The sequence below is a fragment of the Falco peregrinus genome, chromosome 11, assembly GCF_023634155.1.
Source record: "Falco peregrinus isolate bFalPer1 chromosome 11, bFalPer1.pri, whole genome shotgun sequence".
NCBI lineage: Eukaryota > Metazoa > Chordata > Aves > Falconiformes > Falconidae > Falco > Falco peregrinus.
Genome location: NC_073731.1, coordinates 26,871,944 through 26,896,960, shown reverse-complemented (window position 1 = coordinate 26,896,960; position 25,017 = coordinate 26,871,944). Strand labels below are relative to the sequence as shown.

Here is a 25,017-nt window from a genome sequence, read left to right as displayed (position 1 = left end):
CAAGGGGGTGGACTTTCAGAGGGCTGTAGCTGCTTCTCGGAGGCGTTGGTTTAATTTCAGAAGCAAGGAGAGGTACTGTGTCTTCCTAAGGAGAAGGTAGCAATGCCTTGGGTGAGGGCAAGGGGTAGGTGCACACACTGCACCTGGACAATACCAGGCGTTCAAGTGCAAGGTGATGGACAGACATTTTTGCTTTGTTGTGGTATGTGCCCAAGCTACATAGGGATGTAATAGTCAACTGGCTTTTAACCTTTTCAGAACGTCCCATAGCCGATAATGAACGGATGCTGGATATTTTGCAGCGCTTTGGAATGCAGAGAAGTGAGGTTCGCTTCTTTCTTCGGCACGAACGCTCTCCCTGCCGGGAAGCAGGTAGGTGTTGATCTCAGCTAGCTCCTTTGTCTAAGTTTCACTTCATTCCTCAAGATCGAGGCAACAGCTTGCATATGTTATTTATTAATGTTGATAGACAGTATGGTGTTGCAGGCCTTTTTGGTCTGACTGTTATTTTCTTATGAACAGAGAATGTTAGTAGCAGAGAATGTTAGTAACAGAAAACTTCTAAATTTTAGTAAAGACTTCGTCCTCCCTTGCCAGATTTGGGAACATTAAATCCAAATTGATACCTTTGCAGGTTTTCCAAAGCTGGTAATCACCAAAGCATCCAGCGGCTTTGTTAAATATATTAGCCACTGTTAACTATCTAGAGATCTGTGACAGTCTCTTCTTTTAAATCTAGTGACCACACTGTTGTCCAGTAATATAATCTGTTATTTGGGCTTGGGATGTTTAATCTGGATCATACTTTACAAGGGTGATAAATTTAGAATACTTGGAAAAAGATAGAGTTCTTTGATGTTTTCCCCACAATCTATGCATTCGTATTAGTTTCAGGAGTAGTTTTAAATGAACTGCCTAGTCAAGTCCTCTGAGAACGTAATTATTTATGTATTGTAAATCTAAGTATGAAACCTATAAAGAAAATCACTCTTTGCTTTTCAAGGTTCTTCTGTGCATCCCACATTTATCTCTTTGGTAGCATCCATGGACTTTTACCTTCAAATCAGTCTATTGGATTCTTCTTCCTCCCGTTTTTCTGTTTTCATCCTTGGTAACCTTACTCGGTGCTGGACATACTGCATTTAAGTGCCATTGTACCCAGCATATTTTAAAATTGCTAAATGTATCTTGATGTTTGAAATGTGTGATGATGATAGAATGAGTACATGGAAAGTTAAAGCTGTGCCATTGCTATGCATTAAGGGTCTTATAATGAAGTTTAGTTGTCAGGATGTAATTTTTCAAGTCCAGGGTGCTTGTAGTGTTAGGATTATTGGCATTTTACTGGCCATGGCATTGCTAAGCAATATATTTGAGGAAGAGCAAATGAATAGTCAGGAGCTCTGCAGTTCATCTTGCAGGAGTATGGCCTTGAAATAGGTATCAAATGGGCAAGAAGCTGACAGACGTGGCTTCGTCCTGTAGTACATGTGTGTCCTGCAGGGAAATATGCAAGCTTGGTGTTTGGCATCTGAACACTGTACGTAACTTGATGGAAACCTTGAAGTAGGATTCTAGTTCAGTAGCACCTTTACTGCCACAACAACTGCCAGGAAGAAAAAAAATTTGTGCTTTTAAACTTCCTTATGTGTGAATAATCAGCTGTAGGTTAAATGATGCATCTTTCATGACAGGTGACTAACCTTTGTTATTCATGTCCTCTGTGAGACAGTTGAGGAAGGCATACCAGAACATCTGGACACTGGTTTTAAGACACTGCCTCTCTGTGAATTAACCAGTTATTTTTCTGTCATTTGCAGAAGGGAGCACGTTTTTGTGACTATTTGTAATGCAGACTTACTAGGGACCAACTGCCTGTTGACTGCAGGAGAGAGATTGAAATAGTGTACTGTTGGTTAAGCTTTTTTGTTTGGCTATTTTTAAACAGTCCAATGTTTTAAAACAAATGTTGACATTGAAAGAAACCTCTTCATAAAACGTCTTGTGTCATCAGTTAAGTTTATCTTAGTGGTAAGCACATGGGAAGAACAGGTGTTTAGATTCTAAACCAAAACGATTGTACTGTTTCTCTTTTTGTACTGAATGCTGTGTCTAAAGGGGTAAGAAAAATCCTAAAATAGCTTACTATCTTTGACTATTCCTGTACTTCTGTCTAGGGACTGGACAAAGGTCTCAAGATCCAACCTTAAAAAGAAATGGCGTGAAAGTGCCTGGCGATCGAAGAATAGAGAATGGAGTAAGTGCTCGATGCAGTGGCCAGTATAGTGAAAATGGAGGCTTCCCTTCTTTTGAGATACTGGTGCAAATCCTACCCTGGAAACTTGAGAGAGATTTTGGAGATATTGCTAATGACTGCTCTAAAATAGACACAAAGCCTCTAGCAATTATCACCCTTGCTTTCAGTCTTTGAGAGGTGCCTGAGATCCATTGGCTGCCATATCTGTGTTTGTACAGGTGATCTCAGAGCAGCAAACTCAGCATACTTTCCATTCTCTACTCCAATCAGAATTTTTCTCTCCTTTTCCTTCAGTTCATTGATTATTTTCGTGGTCAGTTTCGTGTCAGAGATCCCTAGTTCTGGATTTCAAGTTGAGACCAGCTAGTGTTTCAGCATTGAATCCATTGTCTGTCATTTATTCTTGCTCCAGAAGATGTACTTACGGATGTAAGATTGAATCTAGATTGAGGAAATGTGTGAACAGGTAACTAATGTAATAATAGTGCTATCTTTGAGAGCGGTGTGTTATTTTTTCCCCTACTATATTTAAACTTTCCATTTTCTTCAACTTACGTTGAAGTGCTTTGAATTGCAATGGTACACCTACGACCACAGATCCATCCTGCCATGTGCTGAGCATTCTGGGCTCAGTCAGTCAAAGCTGATTCATGCTGAGCTTAATTATAAAGGGCTCCAAAATGCCTATTTAAAATGCTGCTAGAAACATTTTGCTAGAAATATTAATGTTTCAAGAGAATGTCAGCTTGTGTATTGCTGGGTTGGGCTGTGCATGTATTTATTTATTTATTTTTTTTACCATTTCTTTCTAATTATTTTATTGGCTACTCAGTTGTTATTTTTTTTTTTAAGACCTTTATCGTACTTTTCTGGAGTAGCTCTGTTGAGTTAGATCCTAGTGAAACTAAAAATTCTAGACCTGGCATGCTTTGGATTTTCATTGACAGGTCAGTGCTCCAAGGATGGATATGACACTGGCTGAACTTCAGGAAATGGCATCACGCCAGCAGCAACAAATTGAGGCTCAGCAGCAAATGCTGGCTAACAAGGTGAGTTTGGAACGAGATTGTTTGTAGCCAGGAACAAAGGTAGAAAGAGTCACATGAGGTGGAGGGAGGGTTGGGGATTTGGGTTTTTTTCACCTCTGTAAGAGGGCTCCCTTTCTTTGGCTGCCTCTTTTTAAATTTGAAAGTCAATCTATGCAAATATCCAGTAGTAAAACATCAAAATAATGCCAGCGATGTAAGTGACCGTATAGCTTACTAAAAGGATAAAGCACATAACATTAATACGTTATCATCCATCCTGGTGGCTCTGCCAGCTCTGTTTGTCTCCGTGTGGTGACCAGCATTCACCGGCTTGATCACTGAATGACACTTTTGTCTCTGGATATAATGCTGCCCTGTGATGGTACCTTGCTGTTTTCTGATAGAGTTCAGTGTGCCTGGTTTCCTGGGGCAGCTGCCTGGAGGAGATTGCATGTATGTGATAAAAGTAACTAGAAGAGTGATTTATAAAATGCTTGTTGAACAACAACAGAAAAGCTAATGAAAGCACGCAGGGTGCTCCTGAATCGTTTTGGGACAAAAAATACCCTGAATGCATCTGCAGAAGAGTGAAATAGATTTCATATTTGACTTAAGAGTGGTGTGTACCAACAACACTTGAAACTGTAATGGAAAAAGCTGCTTTTGGCCAGAGCATCGTTAAATGTGAGCCCATCCTGAAGCGAACTGTCTGGGTTCCCAGCATATCAGAACGTGCTTTACTGGGGAAGAAGGCTGCGCCGGGGCTCTCGTCTCACTCCTCCTCCTCTGTCAGCAGCCCTGTCTCCCTGTCCCTTTGAGATCAGCTGGGTCCCACCCAGTCCCTCCATATATTTTAACATCTTGTTCAATTCCCTTGGCTTTCAATAATCCTATCTCGGGGAGATGCTTCAAACCATGGCTTCTGATGGTTCTGCAGCACCTGCAAAGTGGTACCACGGCCTGTCAAAACGGCCAGTAAAACCTGGTTTCTGGTTTACAGTAAGGACAGGTATGAAGAAGGTGCAGCTGTGAATGTAAGAAATCAGCCAAGTAATTGGAATTTTCACCTGGAGTTTAGCAGCATGGTTAATACCAGTTCTGCCCTGATTAATTTGTCAAGGCAGAATGTTGCCCTCTTCTCTCTCACAGCTGAGATGTCTTAAAAATAAGAGAGAAGACAAAACATTTGTACTTCTGTTTCACTTACAGGTCGTGGTAATAGATCCTGGACTTACAAATAACACTGTAGTCACTATATATATGGAAACAGAAATAGGAACATTATGTATATTTACTGTAAAGGGAGTTGCATAAGATAGTAAAAAAAAAAAAAGTTTGAGTTGGGATAGCTACCCATCAGGTAGGTGTCTGCTGCCTGTGGTTTGAAGAAGAGTAGCCTTGTGGGTATCCCACCGGGAGAATTTTTTCATTTAATTTTCCTCTCTGGAGCAAACCTGCTTTCCTAGACACCCTTTCAAAGAAAGGCTTTCCATTGCCTCTTTCCTGCCTTCTGAATTCAGATGCGATATTAAAAATAGATTCTGAGTGGAGAAAAATGCACTTTCTTTTTAGACACAAGCTGTAAAATCTATTTTTTGACATTTTCCTGTGTGGGATTGATACTAAACTAGCACATATACTGTAGGTGCTGCCTGGTTTTCTCCGGAAGGCAAGATCACTTTTTGCTCTTCCTTTTTTATTCTAAGTGCGTGAGTCCCTGTTTCTAAATGTGACTGGTGATTTTTGGTGGTTGTTGGGGTTTTTGCTTGTTTGGTTGTTTTTTGGCGTGGGGTTTGTTGGGTGGGTTTTTTTGTTTGTTTGTTTAAGTGTTGAGTTTTAATGTTAGTAAGCAGTGGTAGTCTTGGCTGTTAGTAGGGGCTCAGGAAAGTCTTGGTAGTTCTCCTATCACTGGAACAACCGCTCGTCTCCAGAACTGGAGGCTGTGTGCAATGAGGGCCCTGGTCACTGTGGAGGTTTTCCCATGTCTTGAACCCTCCTGTGTTGTGATAGTGGTGGTTGTTACCAGGACATGGCAAATCTTCAGAGCTTTGGTGTACAGCGATCCTCCATCTCAAGGGGGTTCTAGCAGAACTAGTAAAAGTGCAGGGAGTGATGAAAATTATGAATAATTTATGGAATACCTCCTGTATAAAGAACATCTAATATTCTCCAGCACGCCTTATAGTTGTTTAAAATGTGATGTATGATAGGGGTGTGTAAAGTACAAGATTAAAAGCATGGAGAAGGTAGAGTGGAAATAATCATTAGCTCAGGAGACAAGTAGTGATTAAATTAAATTGGCAAATGTCATAGAACACGAATGCTGGAATTTTTCTTAGGCTTCAAAGGATTTTGAGCAGTTTCATGGCAGAAAAATTTTCCAAGAGGCATTAGACATGGATGCAGTCTCTGTTTCAATAGGTTCTTGGACTAGGGAATGGTTGTCCCAGGATTGTATTGGGACAGAATCAGTACGTGTTTGCTCGCTTCTCTCAGACTTCCCTTGACACTCTGGGAACTCAGGGTACTGGGTTACAGCTGACCTGAGCTGCTGCAGTGATTGTTTCGAAGTTTAGACACTGTTTCTGTCAGTACCTTACCGTAAGTTTGTTTAAATAAATAAATAAAATTCCTTGACTGCAGGAACAACGTCTGAAGTTCTTGAAACAGCAAGATCAGCGACAGCAACAGCAAGCTGCTGAGCAGGAAAAACTGAAGCGATTAAAGGAAATTGCTGAGAATCAGGAAGCCAAACTTAAGAAAGTGAGAGCGCTGAAAGGCCACGTGGAACAAAAAAGACTCAGCAATGGGAAATTAGGTGAGTCACTGCCTGGGGAAAGTAGCCTGTGATTTTTTTCATGAAGTGTGATTCTTGGAACTCTAAAATTTCTGGTGATTTCAGCGATTCAGAAGAGGTATGTACAGTGTTCCAGGAAATGTTAATCTTAATGATTTCACATGTTGTATGTACCAAGAAAACTGAATGACCTAGGACAGAATATATTTTCTTACCCTATATTAAAATATCCCACAAGAGCACCCTGTGTTTTGAGCCTAGCATATCTGCTCTTTAATTACTGTGCAGTTTTTTTTGCTTACTTGAATACCTTTGTGTACCACAGTAACTTTTTCCATCCCTGATGTCAACCCCCCACACATTTAGGGTGTTGTTTTCTTGGCCAATAACAAAGCTTGGCCCGATACCCATGTTGTCTCTTATGTGAGAGGTAATTTAATGACCACGGTGGCTGAGTATTTTCTTTCTAATTACTGAAATCCAACTAGTCTCTGGGTTGCTACAGTACTAGTTGGGTGCTTGCAGTTCAGCATGTTGATGCAACATTAAATACTTAACTTCAGACTTTGTATCAACACACATTCTTCTGCCTACTTTTTCATCCTTTGTCTGTACGTATTGTACAGAACTTGTCATTTCCAGCTGGACTCAAATGAAAATATATTGGTTTGTTAAGGTAAAATATAAATATATTGTTTAATTAGGAAGCATTGTGCTTTAATGGATAAAGCAAATGTGTTTTTCTGTGGGGAGAATGCATTTCCTGTTCGGGTTCTGTTGCACAAAATAAACATTGGTAGAGCAATAGAACATCTTGGAGCATGTGTATCTGCTTCCGTGCACCTTGCCTGGCAGGTCTGGTCCTAGACTTGCTTGAACTCTTACTGGTTGCTCAAATTTTGTTCTGTAATGCAACAGTTTTGGCAGTGGGAGCAGCTGATGACGGCTGTTTGTGGTAGACCCTAAAAAGCCCTCTTGAGTCTTTGTTTAGTAGGACAGTTCGTGTGTTTTGTCATTGAGTTCCTACAGCCTAAATTTAGAGTTCTAAATACCGTAAGTATGCCTTGTGGCTGAGTGAGTGTCGTCTTGCTGAATTCAGCATTAAGTTAATTTAGGCTTCTACAGATGAGATTCAGCCTGGTAACGCGGTTTTGTTTGTTTCCGTACTTCAGAAAGTAAAAAAAAATGTTCTTTTTCCTTCCCCGTCAGTGCTCTAAGTAGACTGAATTTACATAATCTGGCTAGCGAGTTGGCTTTTGCAACTACTTGGAGGAAGAGCTGGTTTGACTGGGATCGCGGGTGTGCGGCCGCCTCTGTGCAGCTCTGCTCCGGAGGCTGGCGGGGCGCGCTCTGTCCCCTTAACCGCTGCCTGGGAAGCAGCCCACGCTCAGCTGTTTCTCAGGGCAGCTATTGTGCTCTCTCATCCTCTCCAGTGGAGGAGATTGAACAGATGAACAGCCTGTTCCAGCAAAAGCAGCGCGAGCTGGTGCTGGCGGTGTCAAAAGTAGAGGAACTCACCAGGCAACTGGAGATGCTGAAGAATGGCCGAATTGATGGTTACCATGACAACCAGTCAGCTGTAGCTGAGCTCGACCGCCTGTACAAGGAGCTGCAGGTAATGGAAGGCTAGTTTGTGACCCACAGCTCCAAGGGCTGGAAGTTGGTTGGGTCGTTTCTTGCCTTGTTGGAAAGAAATCCCATCGCTCCTGTTCCTGACAGAGCCGCGTGGCTGCCTGCCTGCGGAGGATGGAGGGTTAGTTGTGCTGCTTTCAAGGTAAGCAGGGGCAGGAGCACGCAGTGAATATATCTTTCTCTTCCCTTTCTGCAAAATTTGGAGCCTTACCCACACTTTTTCCAGAGCAAATAATCCGAGTTTGCTAGCATGACTTTTTATAGAAGGCTTTTCTTTTTGTAACTGCTTCCTGTCCCGCATCTCGAAAGTTAATTTGTTTTTATTTTTGTTGTTTTCCCCTCCTCCCCTCCCACCCCCCTGCTTTGTGAATTTATTCAGCTGAGGAACAAACTGAACCAGGAGCAGAATGCCAAGCTGCAGCAACAGAGGGAGTGTTTGAACAAGCGCAACTTGGAGGTGGCAGTCATGGATAAGCGTGTTAATGAGCTGCGAGAGCGCCTGTGGAAGAAAAAGGCAGCTCTGCAACAGAAAGAGAATGTACCAGTGAGTACAGGGTATTTAATAACAACAAAAATTAAATTAGTTTGTGGCCCCTACAGTCTGAAGTAAAAACCTGCTTGTGGGAAAGGCTGTTCAGGTGCTAGACTTGTTTTTATCCATACGTGGTGGGAGTCTTGTATTATTAAAGTACTTTTCATGGTACATTGGTAATAACCTACTTACTGTTTATGGACAAGAACTCTTCGTATGCTGTTGTGGACTTCTTTAGATTTTTTTTTTTTTTTTTTGTGTGTGCTCTATTACTACCTCAGTTTTATATCTCTTAAAGCCTTAAAAAAACCATTTCTAATACTGGAGTATAATTTTCTAGTTGCCTTATCCTTTTTGACTTCTGTTTCAGACTGATGGATTGATACTGCAGCATAACATTCTTTAAGTTTTCTTCTTTTCCCAAAGGTTTCTTCAGATGGGAATTTACCACAGCCAGTGGCTTCTGCTCCAAGTCGAGTGGCAGCAGTAGGTCCTTATATCCAGTCCTCTACTATGCCACGTATTGCTTCCAGACCTGAACTTTTGGTGAAACCAGCATTTTCAGATGGGACACAAGCTTTGCAGGTACCTGATGGCCCGCTGAAAACACAAACTCTGCCCAACATGAGAGCTGGGAGCAGTTCACAAGCTAAAGCTCCTGCAGGTAATAGTTTATGATTAGTATTTCTTTTCCAGAAAGGTTTTGTTATCTTATCTACCAGCTCTTTTTTATTTTTTTTTTTTAAAGCAACGTGTTATTTGAGATGTCAGTTTTATTACTTGCGATTTTCCTGCACCAATGAATATATTTTATAAGCACTGAGGTTATACGATTCAAAGTATTATAAATTAAGTAATCCTATTAGTGAGCAATTTGGGTTGTTATACAGCATAGGATGCAGGAGGATTTTTCTGTAAAATATTTGTTTATTTTTAAAATACTCCTAAAAACTATACAACAGTGTTTGGTTGAGTTTCCAGAGGCAGTTTCAGGATGTACACAGTAACAACCTGGTAACTGGACTTAAAAACTAGCAAAGCCAAGTCTTCTGATCATGCGTTTTGGAAATGACGTATGTAAAGGGTTAACCAGCATCACTAGAAATACGATAAAGGAGGCAGTGGATTGTAGCACAGAAATGCCAGCAGGTTTATTGCTGTGTAGATGATGTAGGAACGTGGAGAGACTGAAGTCCAACACCTGACACGAGGCTTGGCCTCTCCTGCTCGCGTGTTTGTGGATATTTTCCTGGCTTCTCTCTGTGGCTTTCTCCTCTGAGATACAGCGCAGCTCTGTGAGGGGTCTGGAGGCACTGGAGAGTTTCAGTTATCTCTTCTGTACTACCTTGGGAGGAAAAAACTCACTTTTCAGCTAGGAGAGAAGAGAAACTGATCTTCCTAAATGGAAAAAGTGGAGTCTGAGCTTGTAGAATAGTTCTATCTATTTGTTCTTAACTCCCTCCCTCTGTATCCAGTTCTGGCAGATACTACTAAAGTGGCCACGGCACAAAACCAGTCCAAGTGCCTCTTGCTGTACTGGAGAATGGGGAACTCTTTCACTTTATCTGGTTTGCAGATTCTAAAACTGCTGGAGTTGAATTTTAGCTCTAGTCTGTACCAAACTTAAATTTTTGGCATGGGAATGTGCTATTTGAACTAAAACATTAGTCCTCATTTTTTAGCATTAGGGTAAAATGACTGCTTTCCTAGAGAGAGGGTGTCGGATACTTTGTCAGAATGAAACTTTTCCTCTGCTGCTTGTCATTTCTGTTTGAATTTAATATCACTTGTTGTAGTAGATAATTTAGAATTTAGTACAGAGAACTTGGTGAAATATTTAAACTAATAGCAAATTGCAAGTGTTTTCATAATTGAAGCAGACTGGATGTCTACTCCAGTCAATGGAAAGATCGGCATTAATGCAGTGTCTAATGCACACTGAACATACAGATGATTTTTCTACTGTTTTGGATATCACTGGCATATGCTTTAAAGCATTATGTTTTTCTTGGCACAATGTATCTTTCTCATCCTTTTTTGCCATCCTGTCACTTAACTTACTGTAAGTACCCAAGAAAAGTTTCTTACTGACTGGAAAAGAGGGTAGTCTAGGTAAGTTTATTGACTGAATGCTGTAGGTGCAGACATCCTAGGACAAACAGATTTGCTGCTGCTTTGGTGGTTGTTTCTGAGCTTGGTTTTGCGTTCTATTTTTGAAACATTAAGCAAAAATCTAAAGTGATAGGATTTATAGCAGTTAACCTATGATACTTGTACACTGTCTAGACGACTTGACTCTTACCAAAAAACCTACCTGTAATAAATAAGTCAATAAAAATATTATTTTAGCTTAATCTATTCCCTGTGTTTTTTCCTAGGTTCTGTGGTCCCCAGTACAAAACCTTCCCCATCTGCCACTGACTGGAGTAGTTCAAATGTAGACAGTCATATTAGTCAAGGATCAGCCTTGACTTCAGGAAAAGGAATTGTGGCTAGTGAAGGACAAGGTATGTTTTTACGTACTTGGCTAATCTTAAAATCTGGAGACTCTAGCTAATGATATCAGCCCCTTCTAAATACTTCAGTAAATATGTAGAATTCATTTGAAAGCACACACACAAAAATAATAGACTATTGCCATATAAGCTTTAGTATGATGTCACAGGGATTTTTCTTTTTTAAGAAAGAACTCATTTCAGGTGGTAAAGTAGATACTAATGCCTTTGTACATGCTCCTGTTTGATTTGCAAGATACAGCATTTGGCAGGTGCTTGTGTCCTTAGTGCAGGGGTAGGATGGATACAAAAAGCATCTCTGCGTATGCTGTCTTGAATATTGCACAGAACAAGACTCCTGTTCCTACAGTTGTGTAGTCCCTTTTAAAAGTCTTCCTCTTTCTCTGACAACAGCTGAAGGAGAAACTTTTTTACGAGACAAAGAGAAGAAAGTGCGTCCGTTCTCAATGTTTGATTCTGTGGACCAGTCTGCTGGGCTCGGCACACTGAGAAAGAACCAGAGCAGCGAAGATCTCCTGCGAGAAGCGCAGGTATGCAGGAAACTGGAGCTACTGCATTCCATCTGACAGGGATTACCATACAGCTTTCCAAATACTGCTGTCAGGAGGTTCTTTGAAAAGTACCTAGGTCGTCTTTTAAAACACTACTTTGAAGGAAAAAAGGTCTTCTAGGCTTTTAATAGCCGTTGGTAGCTCAAAATCATTCCCTACAGTCACTGTGATGAAAATCTAAATTTTGACTGAACAGGTAAAAATGGTGGTATTACTTGTAATAGTGTGTCTGCATATAGTTTTGGGGTTTTGTTCCCCCAAAGATTATATACACAGACACATTTGCACGGGTTTTAAAAAATCATTTCCACACTTGTTTCGTTGTTTATAACGCAGCACCATCCTTCAGATGTTTGACTGCAGTGAGACTTCCCACCTAAATCTAGGCACAAGGGCACAATTTGATCGGGTCGGGGTGAAGTAACATAGAAGTGGGGGTGGCAGGGGCTCCCTCGGGAAGCAAGCCTGGCGCCTACAGATGCTGCTGGGCGCCTCTGCTATGGGTAGAGAAATTACTGTGCCCTGCCATTGCTTGATGTTTGAAACATAGCTGCTACAGAAAGAATTAAAGAGAATGAGTTCAAAGATGAAACAACTACGATGTTAAAATGTTTCAAGAAGTGTCTTCATGTTTCTGATGATGTTGTAAGCAGTGTTGCAGCAACAGTAGATGCTGTGGTGTTCTTTGAGGATCTTTGAACCTTCACAGCAAAACTCCTGAAACATATTTTCCTGTTTTAATCTTAATTAATTTTTTTTTGTCTCTCAGACGGCCAATAAAAATGTAACAAAGGTACCACCACCTGTCCCCACTAAACCAAAACAGATAAACTTGCCTTACTTTGGACAAGCTAGTCATCTGCAACCTTCTGACACTAAGCTGGATGGAAACCTGCAGAAGCTGCCTTTGGCTGTTGTAACTATGGCGAACAAACAAAAACCAGTGGCACAGCAGCCTTCCCATCCTTCTCAGCAGATACAGCAAAGAATTTCCGTACCTCCTGCAGCTTCTTCCTCTAGCCAGGACCAAATTCTTCCCTCCTCCAAACAGGAGAGTCCCCCAGCAGCAGCTGTGAGACCGTTCACCCCTCAGCCATCCAAAGAGACCTCGCTCCCACCATTTCGAAAGCCTCAAACTGTGGCTGCAAGTTCAATTTATAGCATGTACACGCAACAGCAGACTCCTGGGAAGAACTTCCAGCAGGCAGTGCAGAGTGCTTTGACGAGGGCACAGACCAGAGGACCACACTTCCCAAGTGGTAAGCACGTGTTTCTCCACCTCAGACCTCGGATAGATGTATGCTCCAGCTGGTCTGTGTGTATAAAGCTGTTCCTTGGGGGAATTGAAGGGGTTAGTGCAGCTGTAAGAATCTTAGGTGGATCTTACTTGCTGTTTGTCAGCATAAACAAAACGTGCAGAACATCCATCTTGAGTTTGCAAGATCACCAATGGTAATCCTGATTACCTGGTTACTTCTGTTTGGTTGATTGTATTATTCTACTGGTTTACCCTGTGTAGGTAAATCGGGTTGCCTGGGTTTTTTTGGCTTGTTTGATCAAACGCAATTATGTTTTCTCCGCCCCTCTCTGAACTTCTCCGCAGTGTATGGCAAGCCTGTGATGGCAGGAGCTGGGGTACAGAATCAGTTGCCGCAGACGGAGAACGTCTACTCAAGCCTCCAAGGCAAGCCGGGCAGTCCGGAGCCCGAGACGGAAACAACAGCCTCCGCTCACGAGAACCACGAAACGGAGCGAATACCCCGTCCCCTTAGCCCAACCAAGTTGCTGCCTTTCTTATCCAACCCGTACCGCAACCAGAGCGATGCTGACCTGGAAGCGCTACGGAAGAAGCTGTCCAATGCCCCCAGACCGCTGAAGAAACGTAGCTCCATCACCGAGCCAGAAGGACCTAATGGCCCCAATATTCAGAAGCTGTTGTACCAGAGGACCACTCTGGCTGCAATGGAGACTATCTCGGCTCCATCGCATCCCTCCAAACAGACGGCATCAGCTGCCAGTCCTGAAAGCCCAACCGAAATCCCAAATCCTTATCTAAGTGTGGAATCGGAAAAAGAAACAGCTGCTTCTTCTATGCCAGAACCAGCCATTGCTGAGGAAACGGAAAACACACCAGCAGATCAGAGCGAAGCTGTCCTTCCCTCCGTGGCTTTGGACACTGTGCCTGAGGGAGCAGCGGACGGTGATGAACTCGCGCAGCCAAAAATGGAAGAGCCCAGCCTAGAAGCTTCACTGCCGCTGGAGGTTTACATGGAAGAGTATCCCCCGTACCCACCGCCTCCCTACCCATCAGGGGAACCCGAGAGTCTGGGGGAGGACTCGTTCAGCATGAGGCCTCCTGAAGTTACGGGGCAGTTTTCCTTGCCTCCTGTAAGTATTAGTTAACCTCCAACTCGGGCGCCCTGTCCGTGGGTCATCTCGAGCTCTGCCGTAAATCCTGTGCGTGGTGTTGTAGAGCTTGAGCAGGTGTGGGGGAACGGTCACGCAGCCAGACGCGGTTTCTCTGCGGAGATCTGTTCTGTGTGTGGTGCCCTGACCGCCAGTGCGAATGACAGTAAGGAAAAGTCTGTTGTCTCTGGAATTAAGAGACATGATGAAAAGTTTCAAATGGAATCTTGGTACACAAATAGTAAAACTCTTCTGGGCTGTAAGGAACATTGCCTACAGAAGTCTGCCTACTACATCCAAACTGTACCTCGTTCTTAAGAGAATGGTTTGGGGTTTGTTTTTTGTTTTTCTTTTTTGGTTAAGGGTTTGGGTTTTGTTCTTTGTTTTTCTTTTGTGGAAGCACAGATACAGATTTTACAAGCATTTCCCACTATTGCTAATATGAGATGGATGCTAATTATCTTAATCCTGGATTGGATTTGTTTACCTGAAAGTGCCTTGCTTGGAAAATATGGCGAAACAGACTTTAGTTTCTGCTTTAAAAACTCATTTGCAGACCTCAGCTGCTTGCATTTCTCCTACTGACATGTGCTCTCAGTTTTTCTTTGGAACCTGATTTAACATCAGTCTGTTCTCAAGTTGCATCAAGATGTGGTCCCTTTGGGTTAAGGGTAGGCAGCGTTTTACCGTCTTGTTTGTTTTGCCGGTTTATATCTGTGCGTGTGGTACAGTGGGACCTCACTGTTGAAGAACAGAAATATGCTTACTGCTTTCAGTTCCTCAAAGAGTTTCTTTTAAAACCCATCATGAATAGAATTTTAATAACTTGATACATGAAAGTGTTTTTTCCTCCATCACTTCAGTGCAGCAGAGTTAAAAGCTTTAACCTTGTAATTTCTGCACAGAATAGTCGTTGCGTGTTTTCATGCATTAAAGACTTTGTCCTTGCTCCCTTTTACAAGGAAACTTGAGTGGTAGGATATCCTAAATTATAAGAACTGGTTTCTGGCTGGTTTTGTAATAATTCTGCAATGATGAGAAGAAACCGGCCCATCTTCTTGATTGCATATTTAAATATTTGCGTTGTGCTGACAGGCTCTTTCTTTAAAAAGCCTGTACTTTTGATATTGTGTATAAACCAACAGGCAAAAGAGCATTTTCTGGGAATGTCGTCTTATATATCTTATCTTCACATGTTTGCTCTTGCAAAACATGAGTCATTTTAATTCATCTTTGCCTGGACATCTGTCAGAAATTTACATACCCTGATGAATAGTGTTTATTGCTGCTGCACAGCCAGCTGGGGAGAGGGCTGAGCTAATGCGTGCGTGTTCTCTGAAGGAAGGAGTACAAACTCAGCTATAGAAATAATTGGTTTCCAGCATCACTGAGCGCATCTAAAGCGTTTCTACACTTGGCTCTATATTCTTTCCTCAACCATTTCCCATGGTTTCCATGTTTGTTCCTGCTAACCTCTGCTAAACTTAGGAAACCGTTAGGAACTTAAACATCGATGCTTTAAAAGTAGTGGACTTCATGGAGTGTACTCCTTGGTTTGTGGAACAGCCTGGAGAGCTACTGCTAAAATTATCTGAATTAAAAAAAAAAAAAAAAGGCATTTTCCCCTGATCTTGAGGGATTTGGGAGTTTTATTATTTTGCGGATGTGTTTGATCAGGGTGACTTCTGTATTTGGGTTGGATAGTGACCCTGTCCAGAGATGAAGGCAGAGATACTTCATAATGTGCATAACCTATCTTTGTAATGTGTTGGGGAGTTGGTAGAAAGTTGTCTAAATTTCATATTAAATATTGCCTTAATTGGTCGTTCCCAAATAAGCAATTCTGTAGTGTTCTTTCCAGGAAAGAAAACGCTGTAACTTGTGTTACCTTTTCACAGGGGAAGAGGACGAATTTGCGTAAAACTGGCTCTGAGAGAATTGGGCACGGAATGAGAGTGAAATTCAATCCCCTTGCGTTGCTTCTGGATTCATCCTTGGAGGGGGAGTTTGACCTGGTGCAGAGAATCATTTATGAGGTACAAATGCTAAGTTGTAAGACAAGGAATAACAATCCTGGTTCAGACTGGGAACCTGCAGCTGTTCTGGACTGGGGAAGCTAAAATAATAGTACACAACCTCGATCTGCCCTTGAGGAGATGAGTCCTGGCAGGACATGGCCGCTCGGAGGCTGATTTTTAAAAGTGTGTTAGTTAAAGCCACACTGGGTATCAAGCACCAAAACTATAAATTTGCAGGACAGCTTTTTCCTTATTTCTTATGTAGTGTTTCGTACCCTGTCTGGCATGTTATCAGATAATTTCATAAGCAAAATCCATGTGAATTTTGCTTACAATTAAAAAAGCAAATATCGGAAATTTGTTATAAATGCTTTTGCTAAGTTATCAAGATACTATTTCTCTAAACCACTTCAGGTTCTTCCCGTTAAAAGGAGGCTGCAAGCTTATGAGTCGTCTTGTGAGATTGGCTACTGCAGTAGTTTCCTGCCTGTTGCTCACGTCCTTCATAGAAATATGGCTCAAGCTCATATTTCAGAAAAAGACAACTCATTTTTGTATGTGCAGAGAAGTTTATTGTAGGGAGTTTCACCAGAACGTGAATGGCTCCTTTTCTGGCTGTGTAGGTTGAAGATCCCAGCATGCCCAACGATGAAGGGATTACGGCACTGCACAACGCCGTGTGCGCTGGGCACACGGAAATCGTGAAGTTCCTGGTGCAGTTTGGGGTGAACGTGAATGCTGCAGACAGCGACGGGTGGTAAGGCTTTCGTGGAGTGGTACCTTACGGGTGCTCTCCACAAGAGAGCTGTGGCCTGGGGGCTGCTGCAGGTTGCTCAGAGGTCCCTCTCTTTGCTCCTGTAGAATTGACAACGACTTTTCCGCAGTAGAGCAACAGCAGTTCTCTGTGGGGCATCATATGAGAATGCGCAGAGGAGAAAATAGACACATTATTATACTATTAGCCCTGTATGATAAAACTGTGTGCGTGAGGCCCAGCAGGGTGGATACAGTTGTCGGGAAACAGCTCTGTTTCTTTGAGACACTGAAGACAGCTTATGCATAACGAGCCATTTGCTGAAATTCCCGATGTCCTCTCCATGAGGTGGCCTCCAGCTTACACGTGTGGGCATTATCTAGCCCTGCAAACTCTCCTCAATTCTTTGTCCAGTACTCGGACAACTTACAAACAAAGCCAAGCAGAAAATCGCAACCTACAAACCAGACCCGCAACTGATGATGGGTCACAGAACTTTCTTAGAGGTAGCTAGGGATCTTATTTACCAGAGGCTGGTGCAGCGGGCAGTGCTTTTACTATTATTTCTGCCTATAACAAAGGTGTCTAAGGCCTGAGACTGAGTAAAGATGCTCATGGTCCCTCAGCCTCAGTAGTTATCCCAATGTCCTGCACTTGTTCACCAGGTCAAGTCTTGGAAATAATTGTCTAGATTGTAAGAGGTATGGCATCAGTAGGATTTATCAGGGTTTTATTATTATTTTTTTTTTTTTTTAATTTTTATTGCCCTAATGAATGTTCCTAAAATGTTAATGGATTATAAAAAGGTAGCATAACGAGAGATCCATATGGAAACCTGGCTTTAGGGCTCAAGCAGCTCCTGGTAACTCCTATTACCTGTGAAAATTGCTCTTGACATCCTGGGTTGAGTGCTTCTGGTGGGAAGCCGTCAGTGACGCAGTACTGACTGCTGGAGGTCACCCCCAGAAGTGGTTTGCTCCCAGGAGTCTGTCAGCGCTGCTGTGAGCAGTGTAAGCACTGTGTTACCTTCTTCTTGGCTTGCAGGACCCCGTTACACTGTGCAGCATCTTGCAATAACGTGCAGGTGTGCAAGTTCCTGGTGGAGTCAGGCGCAGCGGTGTTTGCGATGACCTACAGCGACATGCAGACAGCTGCAGACAAGTGTGAGGAGATGGAGGAAGGCTACACACAGTGCTCCCAGTTCTTGTATGGTAAGTGATGGCAACTGAGTTCCAGAGCATGCTAGGGACTCACCCGGCGCTTCTCCTCATCCAAAGAAACACAGAGTTGTATGTTGCACACTTGAGTTGCATGCCCATGCCTCGGGTTCCTCTTGGAGAGGTTTTAGCCAACTTCTTGACACAGAAGAGGTCTGTCAAGACTAACTTCATAACATTCAACCTGTAGAGAAGATCTGAGTAACAAAAGGTTTCCCTACATTAAAAACCTTGAGTTCTGCACGTGCATTGACAAGCACGTTAGCATGAGGTGATGATTAGGCAAATCGTACCACAGAGGTACTTTTTAATGTAAAAATAAAAGTGGTATGGATATCTCAGTAATATATCTGTCGCCTAGTGTCTTTAAATGAGAAATATTTCCTAATGTGCACTTCAGAGCAAAGGAAGGTACTGCCAAGTTTCTGCCTTAACGGAGGTTAGCAACCACTGAATTTGACTATCTTTCTGGCCTTTTTCTTCTCTGGCATTTAAAAAGAAATCCTATATTAAAATGAGATTTTATTCACATAGTGAGACTACAGAGAAACTATCTTTTCATATCTTTACATAGCCTGGCCCTCTAAACTTGTCTGTAAGGTGAGAAACATGTAATTAATTGATTCACCTTATTTGTTTTTGTTGTAAATGATGCACAATACTGAATATCATCAAGTACGGGGAGGTTTAAATAAAACCACTAGTCCTTTAACATTGATTAAATGAAAAGTCTGATGCTGCTTAAGTATGTAATCTTTCACTTTCTAAGATGATAATGCCTGTGCTGTCCCTAAAAGCACGTTTTCACTGCTACCCTGGTGTGACAACACTTTTTTTAGAAGACCAGATCCATTGTGTGAATCTCCTCTTTGCCTGCTTTGCTGCCAGTGCTCAGGCTTACCTTCCCCCTAGGTGCAGAGTGCGGCTCTTGCCAACCCTTTAATTATACCAAATACAAAGCAAGGGAAGACGCTCTGAACAGAGTAGTGCAAGTAATTTAATTTTACATGATGAGCTGGTATGCAGAAATAAAGAACTGGATTTGAGCAGATGCTTCCTTGAGCAGACATAGGTAAGAGTCCTGTAAGATAGGTTGTACTAGGTAAGAGCTGGAAGGGGAGATGACAAGTTTTGTGAAATTATGTGCAATGTGCTCTTTGCTCCTGGCGGTACCAAACCCAAACAAAAACCCCAGTAGGATTCAGGGGTTTAAAATGGAATAATTACCTAAGAGAAAGTTTGCATAATGATTCATTAGGGTATCTTCTCCTGTTTGCTGTTCAGAAGCTGAGGAATGTGCACAGAAATGATAGTGGTCCATCTTTGGCTATAGCTGTAAAATAAGCAAGTTCTAAATAATATCGGCAAGGTGTATGCATGTACTCCAAAACACCTTGGTCTAGAATTTTAACAGAATTGTGTTTCTGAAGTTGGTGTTTAAAAAAAAAAAAAAAAAAAACAAAAAAAAAAACAATTAATGTTTGAAATTCAGGACTGCTGAGTAAGTGTTTGGTTAACCAAAAGCAGCTGGCAGGTAGCAGTCAAATCTTTTGGGTACGGGTCAGGGATGCAGCTTATTCTAAAATTCTGAAATAAAGCGACAGGGGTGGCAAATGACACCTCAAGCATCAAAATGACAATGGTGATCCTCATAAGCAGGTGTTGCCACCTCCCATTGACAGAAAGCGATTACTGGTGAACTAAGAGTACTAACAAGTGTCGCTTGCTCATTGCTTAGGTGTGGGAAGTGTGAGCACTGGCCTGATACAACCTTTTACCAGTCAGTGCTCCTCTCCCCATTTAACTTGCGTTCCATTTGAACACGTGTAAGGAAGGAATCTGTCTGCCGGGTGCAAGGGCTTCACAGTGCTGCCTGTGCCAGGGCTGACTTTCAGTAGGTTGATGACAACAAGGCGCTACGTGTGGTGGGAATTGAGGCTGGTTGGGATTTTTGTGGTTCGTTCTTGTTTGTTTGATGGTGTTTTGTTGTCATGCTGCACCCCCATCCCCACCCCGGTGGACTGCTCTCCAGTGTAAGTGTACAGCAGTCTTTACAACTCTTATCTTTTTCTCTTCTTCCCCCACCCAACTTTTTTATTGAGCTGCTCTGTGTTCTTAACGTTGCAGGAGTCCAGGAGAAAATGGGGATAATGAACAAAGGAGTGATTTATGGACTCTGGGATTATGAGGCTCAGAACGACGATGAGCTCTCGATGAAAGAGGGAGACTGCATGACAATCCTGCGCCGGGAGGATGAAGATGAAATTGAATGGTGGTGGGCACGGCTGAATGACAAGGAAGGTTATGTTCCCCGTAACCTGCTAGGGGTGAGTCCTTGATATTTTTAAAGTCAAAAAAACCCAACCACCCCACTATGTAAAGTACACACAGCATTATTCTCATGCATGTCAGTTAGGTGCAATTTCAGAGGTCAAGAGGTGGGAGCTGACGTTCTCAATTTATTCATTTGGAGACTTGAACACCTTGGCAGAGTGGGTTAACACCCTCTGTTTAGATACCTAACACAGACTTTATTAATGGTGCATAAAGAACAACATGTATCACCACCCCGCTATATCTAGGAGATTGAGACTAACCTTGTCTCTCACCATATTAGAGGAGGAAAAAAAAAATATCTGACCATGCTGCGTGCGTAAGGTTTTGCTGAGCATGTGAACAGAACAGGGTTTCCCCTCTTCTAGAAAGTGATGTACTGGCACAGAAAGGGCCTGAAGAACTGAAACTTATATGAAGAATGAGTTAGAATCCTTCCCTGTCCGGGTGCAGGCCGTGCACCTTGTGATCCGAGGTGGTTTCACAGGGAGCTTTAAGACAAACACTGCAAAATTTTACGGTTATCTCTTTCCCTAGTGTTGAAAAAGAGATCATATTGCCAAATAAAGGTAGATCTTTTTCTCCTATGCTCTTTAAGTAATATTTAACCCTATGTCAAAGGCCTTAAATGAATGGCCTCTCCTTTCCTCATCACCTTCCATACTACCTCTTGTATTATCTGTACACAGGTTTTAGTACTCTCTCCTCATGGCTGAATTGCTAGAAAACTATAGCAGATGGGCACACGTATAAACTCCCTTTTTTTCTACATATCCAGTTGCCCTGCTGCTGGAGATAAGAGGTTCTGCCAATGCTAAAGATTAACCACTGTGAATTTTAGCTGATTGATGTGTGATGCTTGAAAGAGGCTGAACCTCCCGTCTCACGCAGATAATCCTTAAACTGGTCAGATTTTGCAGAGCAACTATATCTAATGCAAAATCATTTTTCATTTTTGTATCACTTTCAGGTCAGGTCTACCCAAAATAAAATTCTCCCTGAAGTAGTACTTCTGTTCAGTTTTTCCTCTCCAAATGTAAACATACCTAAATTGAAAGCAGTCGTCAGCCCTGCTGTGGTGGGTTGACCCTGGCTGGGTGCCGGGTGCCCCCCAAAGCTGCTCTGTCACTCCCCTCCTCAACTGGGCAGGGGAGAGAAAATGTGACGAAAGGTTCACGGGTTGAGGTAAGGACAGAGAGGTCACTCGGCAATTACAGTCACAGGCTAAACAGCCTGCACTTGGGGAAAACAGTTTAACTTACGACATTCAAATCAGAAATCCCCCCACCTTTCCCTACCTCTCCCTTCTTCCCGGGATTGACTTGGTTTCCAATTTCTCTATGTCCTCTCCCTGAGCAGCGCAGCAGGATGGGGAAGGGGGGTTACGGTCAGTTCATCACACATGGTTTCTGCTGCTCCTTCTTCCTCACGCTCTTCCCCTGTGCCAGTGTGGGGTCCCTCCCTTGGGAGGGAGACAGCTCTCCATTAACTTCTCCAATGTGAGTCCTTCCCACGGGCTGCAGTTTTTCCACACAGTGCTCCAGTGTGGGTCCATCATGCGCTGCTGGGGAGTCTGCTCCGGCACCTGGAGCACCTACTCCTCCTCCTGCACTGACCTTGGTGTCTGCAGAGTTGTTGCTCTCACATTATCACTCCTCTCCGCTGCTGGTGCAGGTTTATTTATTTTTTTTTCTTCTTCTTAATGTGCTATCCCAGAGGTGCTGCCGCCATCGCTGATTAGCTTGGCCTTGGCCAGCGGCAGGTCCGTATTTGGAGCCAGCTGGCACTGGCTCTATCTGACATGGGGGAGAAGCTTCTGGCATCTTCTTACAGAAGCCACCCCTGTAGCCCCCCTGCTACCATGCAAACCCACTACACCTGCACAAAAAGGTCAGAAATGGCAGCTGGTGGGTTTTTTTCCCTGCCCCAGGGTGGATTGTGCATGTGCTGCTCCTTCACATGCTTGCACGGGCAGCCTAGGCACAGGTGAGTAAGAACGCGAGGAGCATCCGTGCTTCTGTAGCAAGAAGCACAAGGCAACACCGCTCAGACTGGGGATCATGGCTCTTCCTTTTAAGCGCAATGCAGTCTGAACAGAACCTTTTGGGAAAACAGCCCAAGCCCAGTATTAACTGTTCTGCTCTTGCGTCTGCTCATTTGTTCTAGTACTGCTGTTGAAGTATTCTCTGGGATTCTCAGTAGCAATTACTGCGCTCTTAGAGCAGCTGAAATCTAGACCAAGGTGTTCAGCACAGAGGAAAACAGTAGTTTAATATAGTCTTATATTAAGCTGTATTTTTATCATAGCTGCTTTATCCTTTTGCAGTTAGGTGCAGTAAATACAAGGATCTGCGTCAGTACTCTATCTTTCTTAGTGACTAACTCTCTCCCAAAGCTGTGCGACAGCTCTAAACCTGAATGCAGAAAAGCTAATACTGTCAAAACACTGACTTCTTAATACCAAATGAAATCTGTTGAACACTGTCAGGTGTTACACTGCTGTGACTGACTGACTGCACCTCTGCCAGTGGTGAAATTGTAGCAGGCCGAGACAAACCTCGTGGGTGAAGTTGTTGGCCTTCCCTTGATCATTAGCTGACTGTGAAAGGGAAGAAAGGCAGAGTCTGGCTGGAGAGAGAAGAGGGCAGCTTTAAGGAGAACTTCAGCTGCAAAGCCCAGGATGTAATGTAGACATGCATTGCTGTTTAGAGCATGGAGGATTCATCTTTCGTAATCATATGAAGTGTATCCTTCTGTTTTTATATGCCATTAGCCATGCTTTTCAGAACAGTCGCTGTTTCCCAAGCCCTTTGCTAGTGGGAACCAAGAGCTTCCCAAGCATCTTGCCACTGCTGCACGCTGTGGCCCATCAATAACCACCCTGAGGCCAAGGCGGTCTCTGTACCTCTGTGTGTAGCCCCACTGTGTGAAGAGCAAGGGCGTAGCTCAAGGGCCACAGTGTGGCAGCGACTGATTTACTGCTGGGCATTTAAATGAATTTAACTGGCCACCCACTACCCGCTAATTAAAGCTGAGCTCCTACAGTTCCATGGTCCTCATGCAGCCTGATGTTTCCAGCTTGCCCAGAGCTATAGATCTGTAAAGGCTGATAGGCACTGAGAGAGAGAGAAAGCAAAACAGACTTTAATACCACTCTGTTTTCATTTATAAAACCAGAAAATCCTATGGTTCACTGAACACAAAAGTCTCTTGACTTGCAAAGCCACATGCTTTTCCTAGCCCACCCACCTAGGTAGAGCTGAAGGGACTGCGTGATGTGCTGTTCCATAACCTTCCTTTTGTACTGACACGGTTAGTATTTTTTGAAACTCATCTAAGAATGCTAAATGTATATTTGTTAGTGCTTTGGGTGTTTTTTTATACCCATGCTTTTGTTACTAAAGATTACATTAGATTTGTAGCACCAAAGAGACGTTTTTCTTTCCTTATTTCTTTAGAAAAAAAGTGTCACCTTTTAAAGCACTAACATTTTAAATCTTGTTTCTGTTTTACCCTCAGCTGTATCCAAGGATTAAACCTAGACAAAGAAGCTTGGCGTGAAATAGTACAGAAGCCAGATTCTTGAAGTACTAATCATGGATGACTTACAAAAAAAAAAAAATCATTTTGTGTTGGTTCCAGTATCATGAGACTTATTTCAATGACAATGTAATTTGAAAGCTATGAAGAATGTGCTTGGAAAACAAATGAAGGATTGATGCATTAGCAAATGGATGAGGGCATTCTACAAGATGAAATAATGCTTACAAGCAAATGAAATTCTGCTGCCTTTGGTCTAAGCGAGCCATTATGTTCGAGTACCCACTCTGACTTCTTCAAACATGGCAGAAAAGTTTCACATTTTTCTGCATTAAATACAAGGACCTTTTTGATTTACCATTGAAGGAATCGTCATGAAATGGAGAACTTGGCTTTGTCCAAATTTATCTCCAGGCTTTTTCCAGATGGGAGAAATTAAAATATGGTATGTGCACAGCACCCAAATGCTTATTGCTGGAAGCAGAACATTTGTTAAACATTTAAACAGTGACAACCACGTGACCAATCCATTAAGCAATAACTTTTAAAAATGCTGTAGCATCTTAGGAATTCTATGTATTCAAAATATTATGTGCTGTAACAGACAGTGTAGTTTTAGATTCCTCTTTTTACAAACAGCCTCATGTATTTATTGTATTTTGTACTTTGAAAACTAAGTGTAGAAACTTCTGTAGTCCTTGACAACTTACTTGTTTTTACTTGACTGTGATACCATTAAACTTTTGTCTCCTCTTAAGCTTTAACTCTGGCTATTTTAGTGTCAAGTTCACATTAGGCCATCTGAAAATGCCGGTAAGACACACTGCGGTTCTACCTTCGCTAACACTGAACTGCTTTCTGTATAAATTGAACTCCTCCTCCCCCCTTCGTTCAAGACAGTCTTTCTGCATTTAAAATTTAACCTGAATCTGTAAGTTGCATATAACCTTTTTTAACTTTTTAAGGTTAAGGGATATGCTTAAGGAAAAAAAACTTAGTACAAGTATTTTCCAATTCAAGCCTTTCCCATGGAACTATCCTTTCTGTCTATTTGGGAACAATAATTTGATAATGAACACTATTTAGTAGAGAGGATCAAGTCTTTCCTTAAGGGGATTATTTGCAGAAGGAATAACAGTCTTGCAAACTTTACTTCTGCTGTTATTATTTAAATACTTCCTTATATTTCAAAGGAAGATAAGTAAGATACACGAACTCAGGATTCCACCTGACGGCATGGGCTTTCTCTTGGAAGAGTCTAGTTGGCAACAGCCTCCTGCTGCAGGCACATCAGTGGTCAGGAGGAAAAGACTTAATGTTTGCTACTCAAATTCTTCAAAAAAATATTTAACCAGAACAAGGGTGGGGCTTGACAGAAAGCATCTTACCTAAACACCTGTGTGCAGAGATACGCAATACTTTGCCTTTTCAGATA

General features: G+C 42.4%; 1 protein-coding gene across 3 annotated transcripts in view; it reads left to right on the top strand.

Moving 5' to 3' along the window:
- TP53BP2 (tumor protein p53 binding protein 2) overlaps positions 1-24,346 on the top strand; it is a 78,567-nt gene extending 54,221 nt beyond the window's left edge. For all 3 annotated transcript variants that reach the window (XM_055816528.1, XM_055816527.1, XM_005241847.4), the window contains 16 exons: positions 259-372; positions 2,178-2,257; positions 3,205-3,306; positions 5,929-6,103; positions 7,516-7,697; positions 8,094-8,258; positions 8,673-8,910; positions 10,625-10,753; positions 11,156-11,292; positions 12,083-12,572; positions 12,917-13,701; positions 15,618-15,755; positions 16,361-16,494; positions 17,536-17,702; positions 19,836-20,035; positions 23,562-24,346. In XM_055816528.1, coding sequence (XP_055672503.1) covers positions 259-372; positions 2,178-2,257; positions 3,205-3,306; positions 5,929-6,103; positions 7,516-7,697; positions 8,094-8,258; positions 8,673-8,910; positions 10,625-10,753; positions 11,156-11,292; positions 12,083-12,572; positions 12,917-13,701; positions 15,618-15,755; positions 16,361-16,494; positions 17,536-17,702; positions 19,836-20,035; positions 23,562-23,603 — 3,278 coding nt within the window. In that variant the 3' untranslated portion in view covers positions 23,604-24,346. The remainder of the gene's footprint in view (positions 1-258; positions 373-2,177; positions 2,258-3,204; positions 3,307-5,928; positions 6,104-7,515; positions 7,698-8,093; positions 8,259-8,672; positions 8,911-10,624; positions 10,754-11,155; positions 11,293-12,082; positions 12,573-12,916; positions 13,702-15,617; positions 15,756-16,360; positions 16,495-17,535; positions 17,703-19,835; positions 20,036-23,561) is intronic.
- Positions 24,347-25,017: the final 671 nt, after the last annotated feature.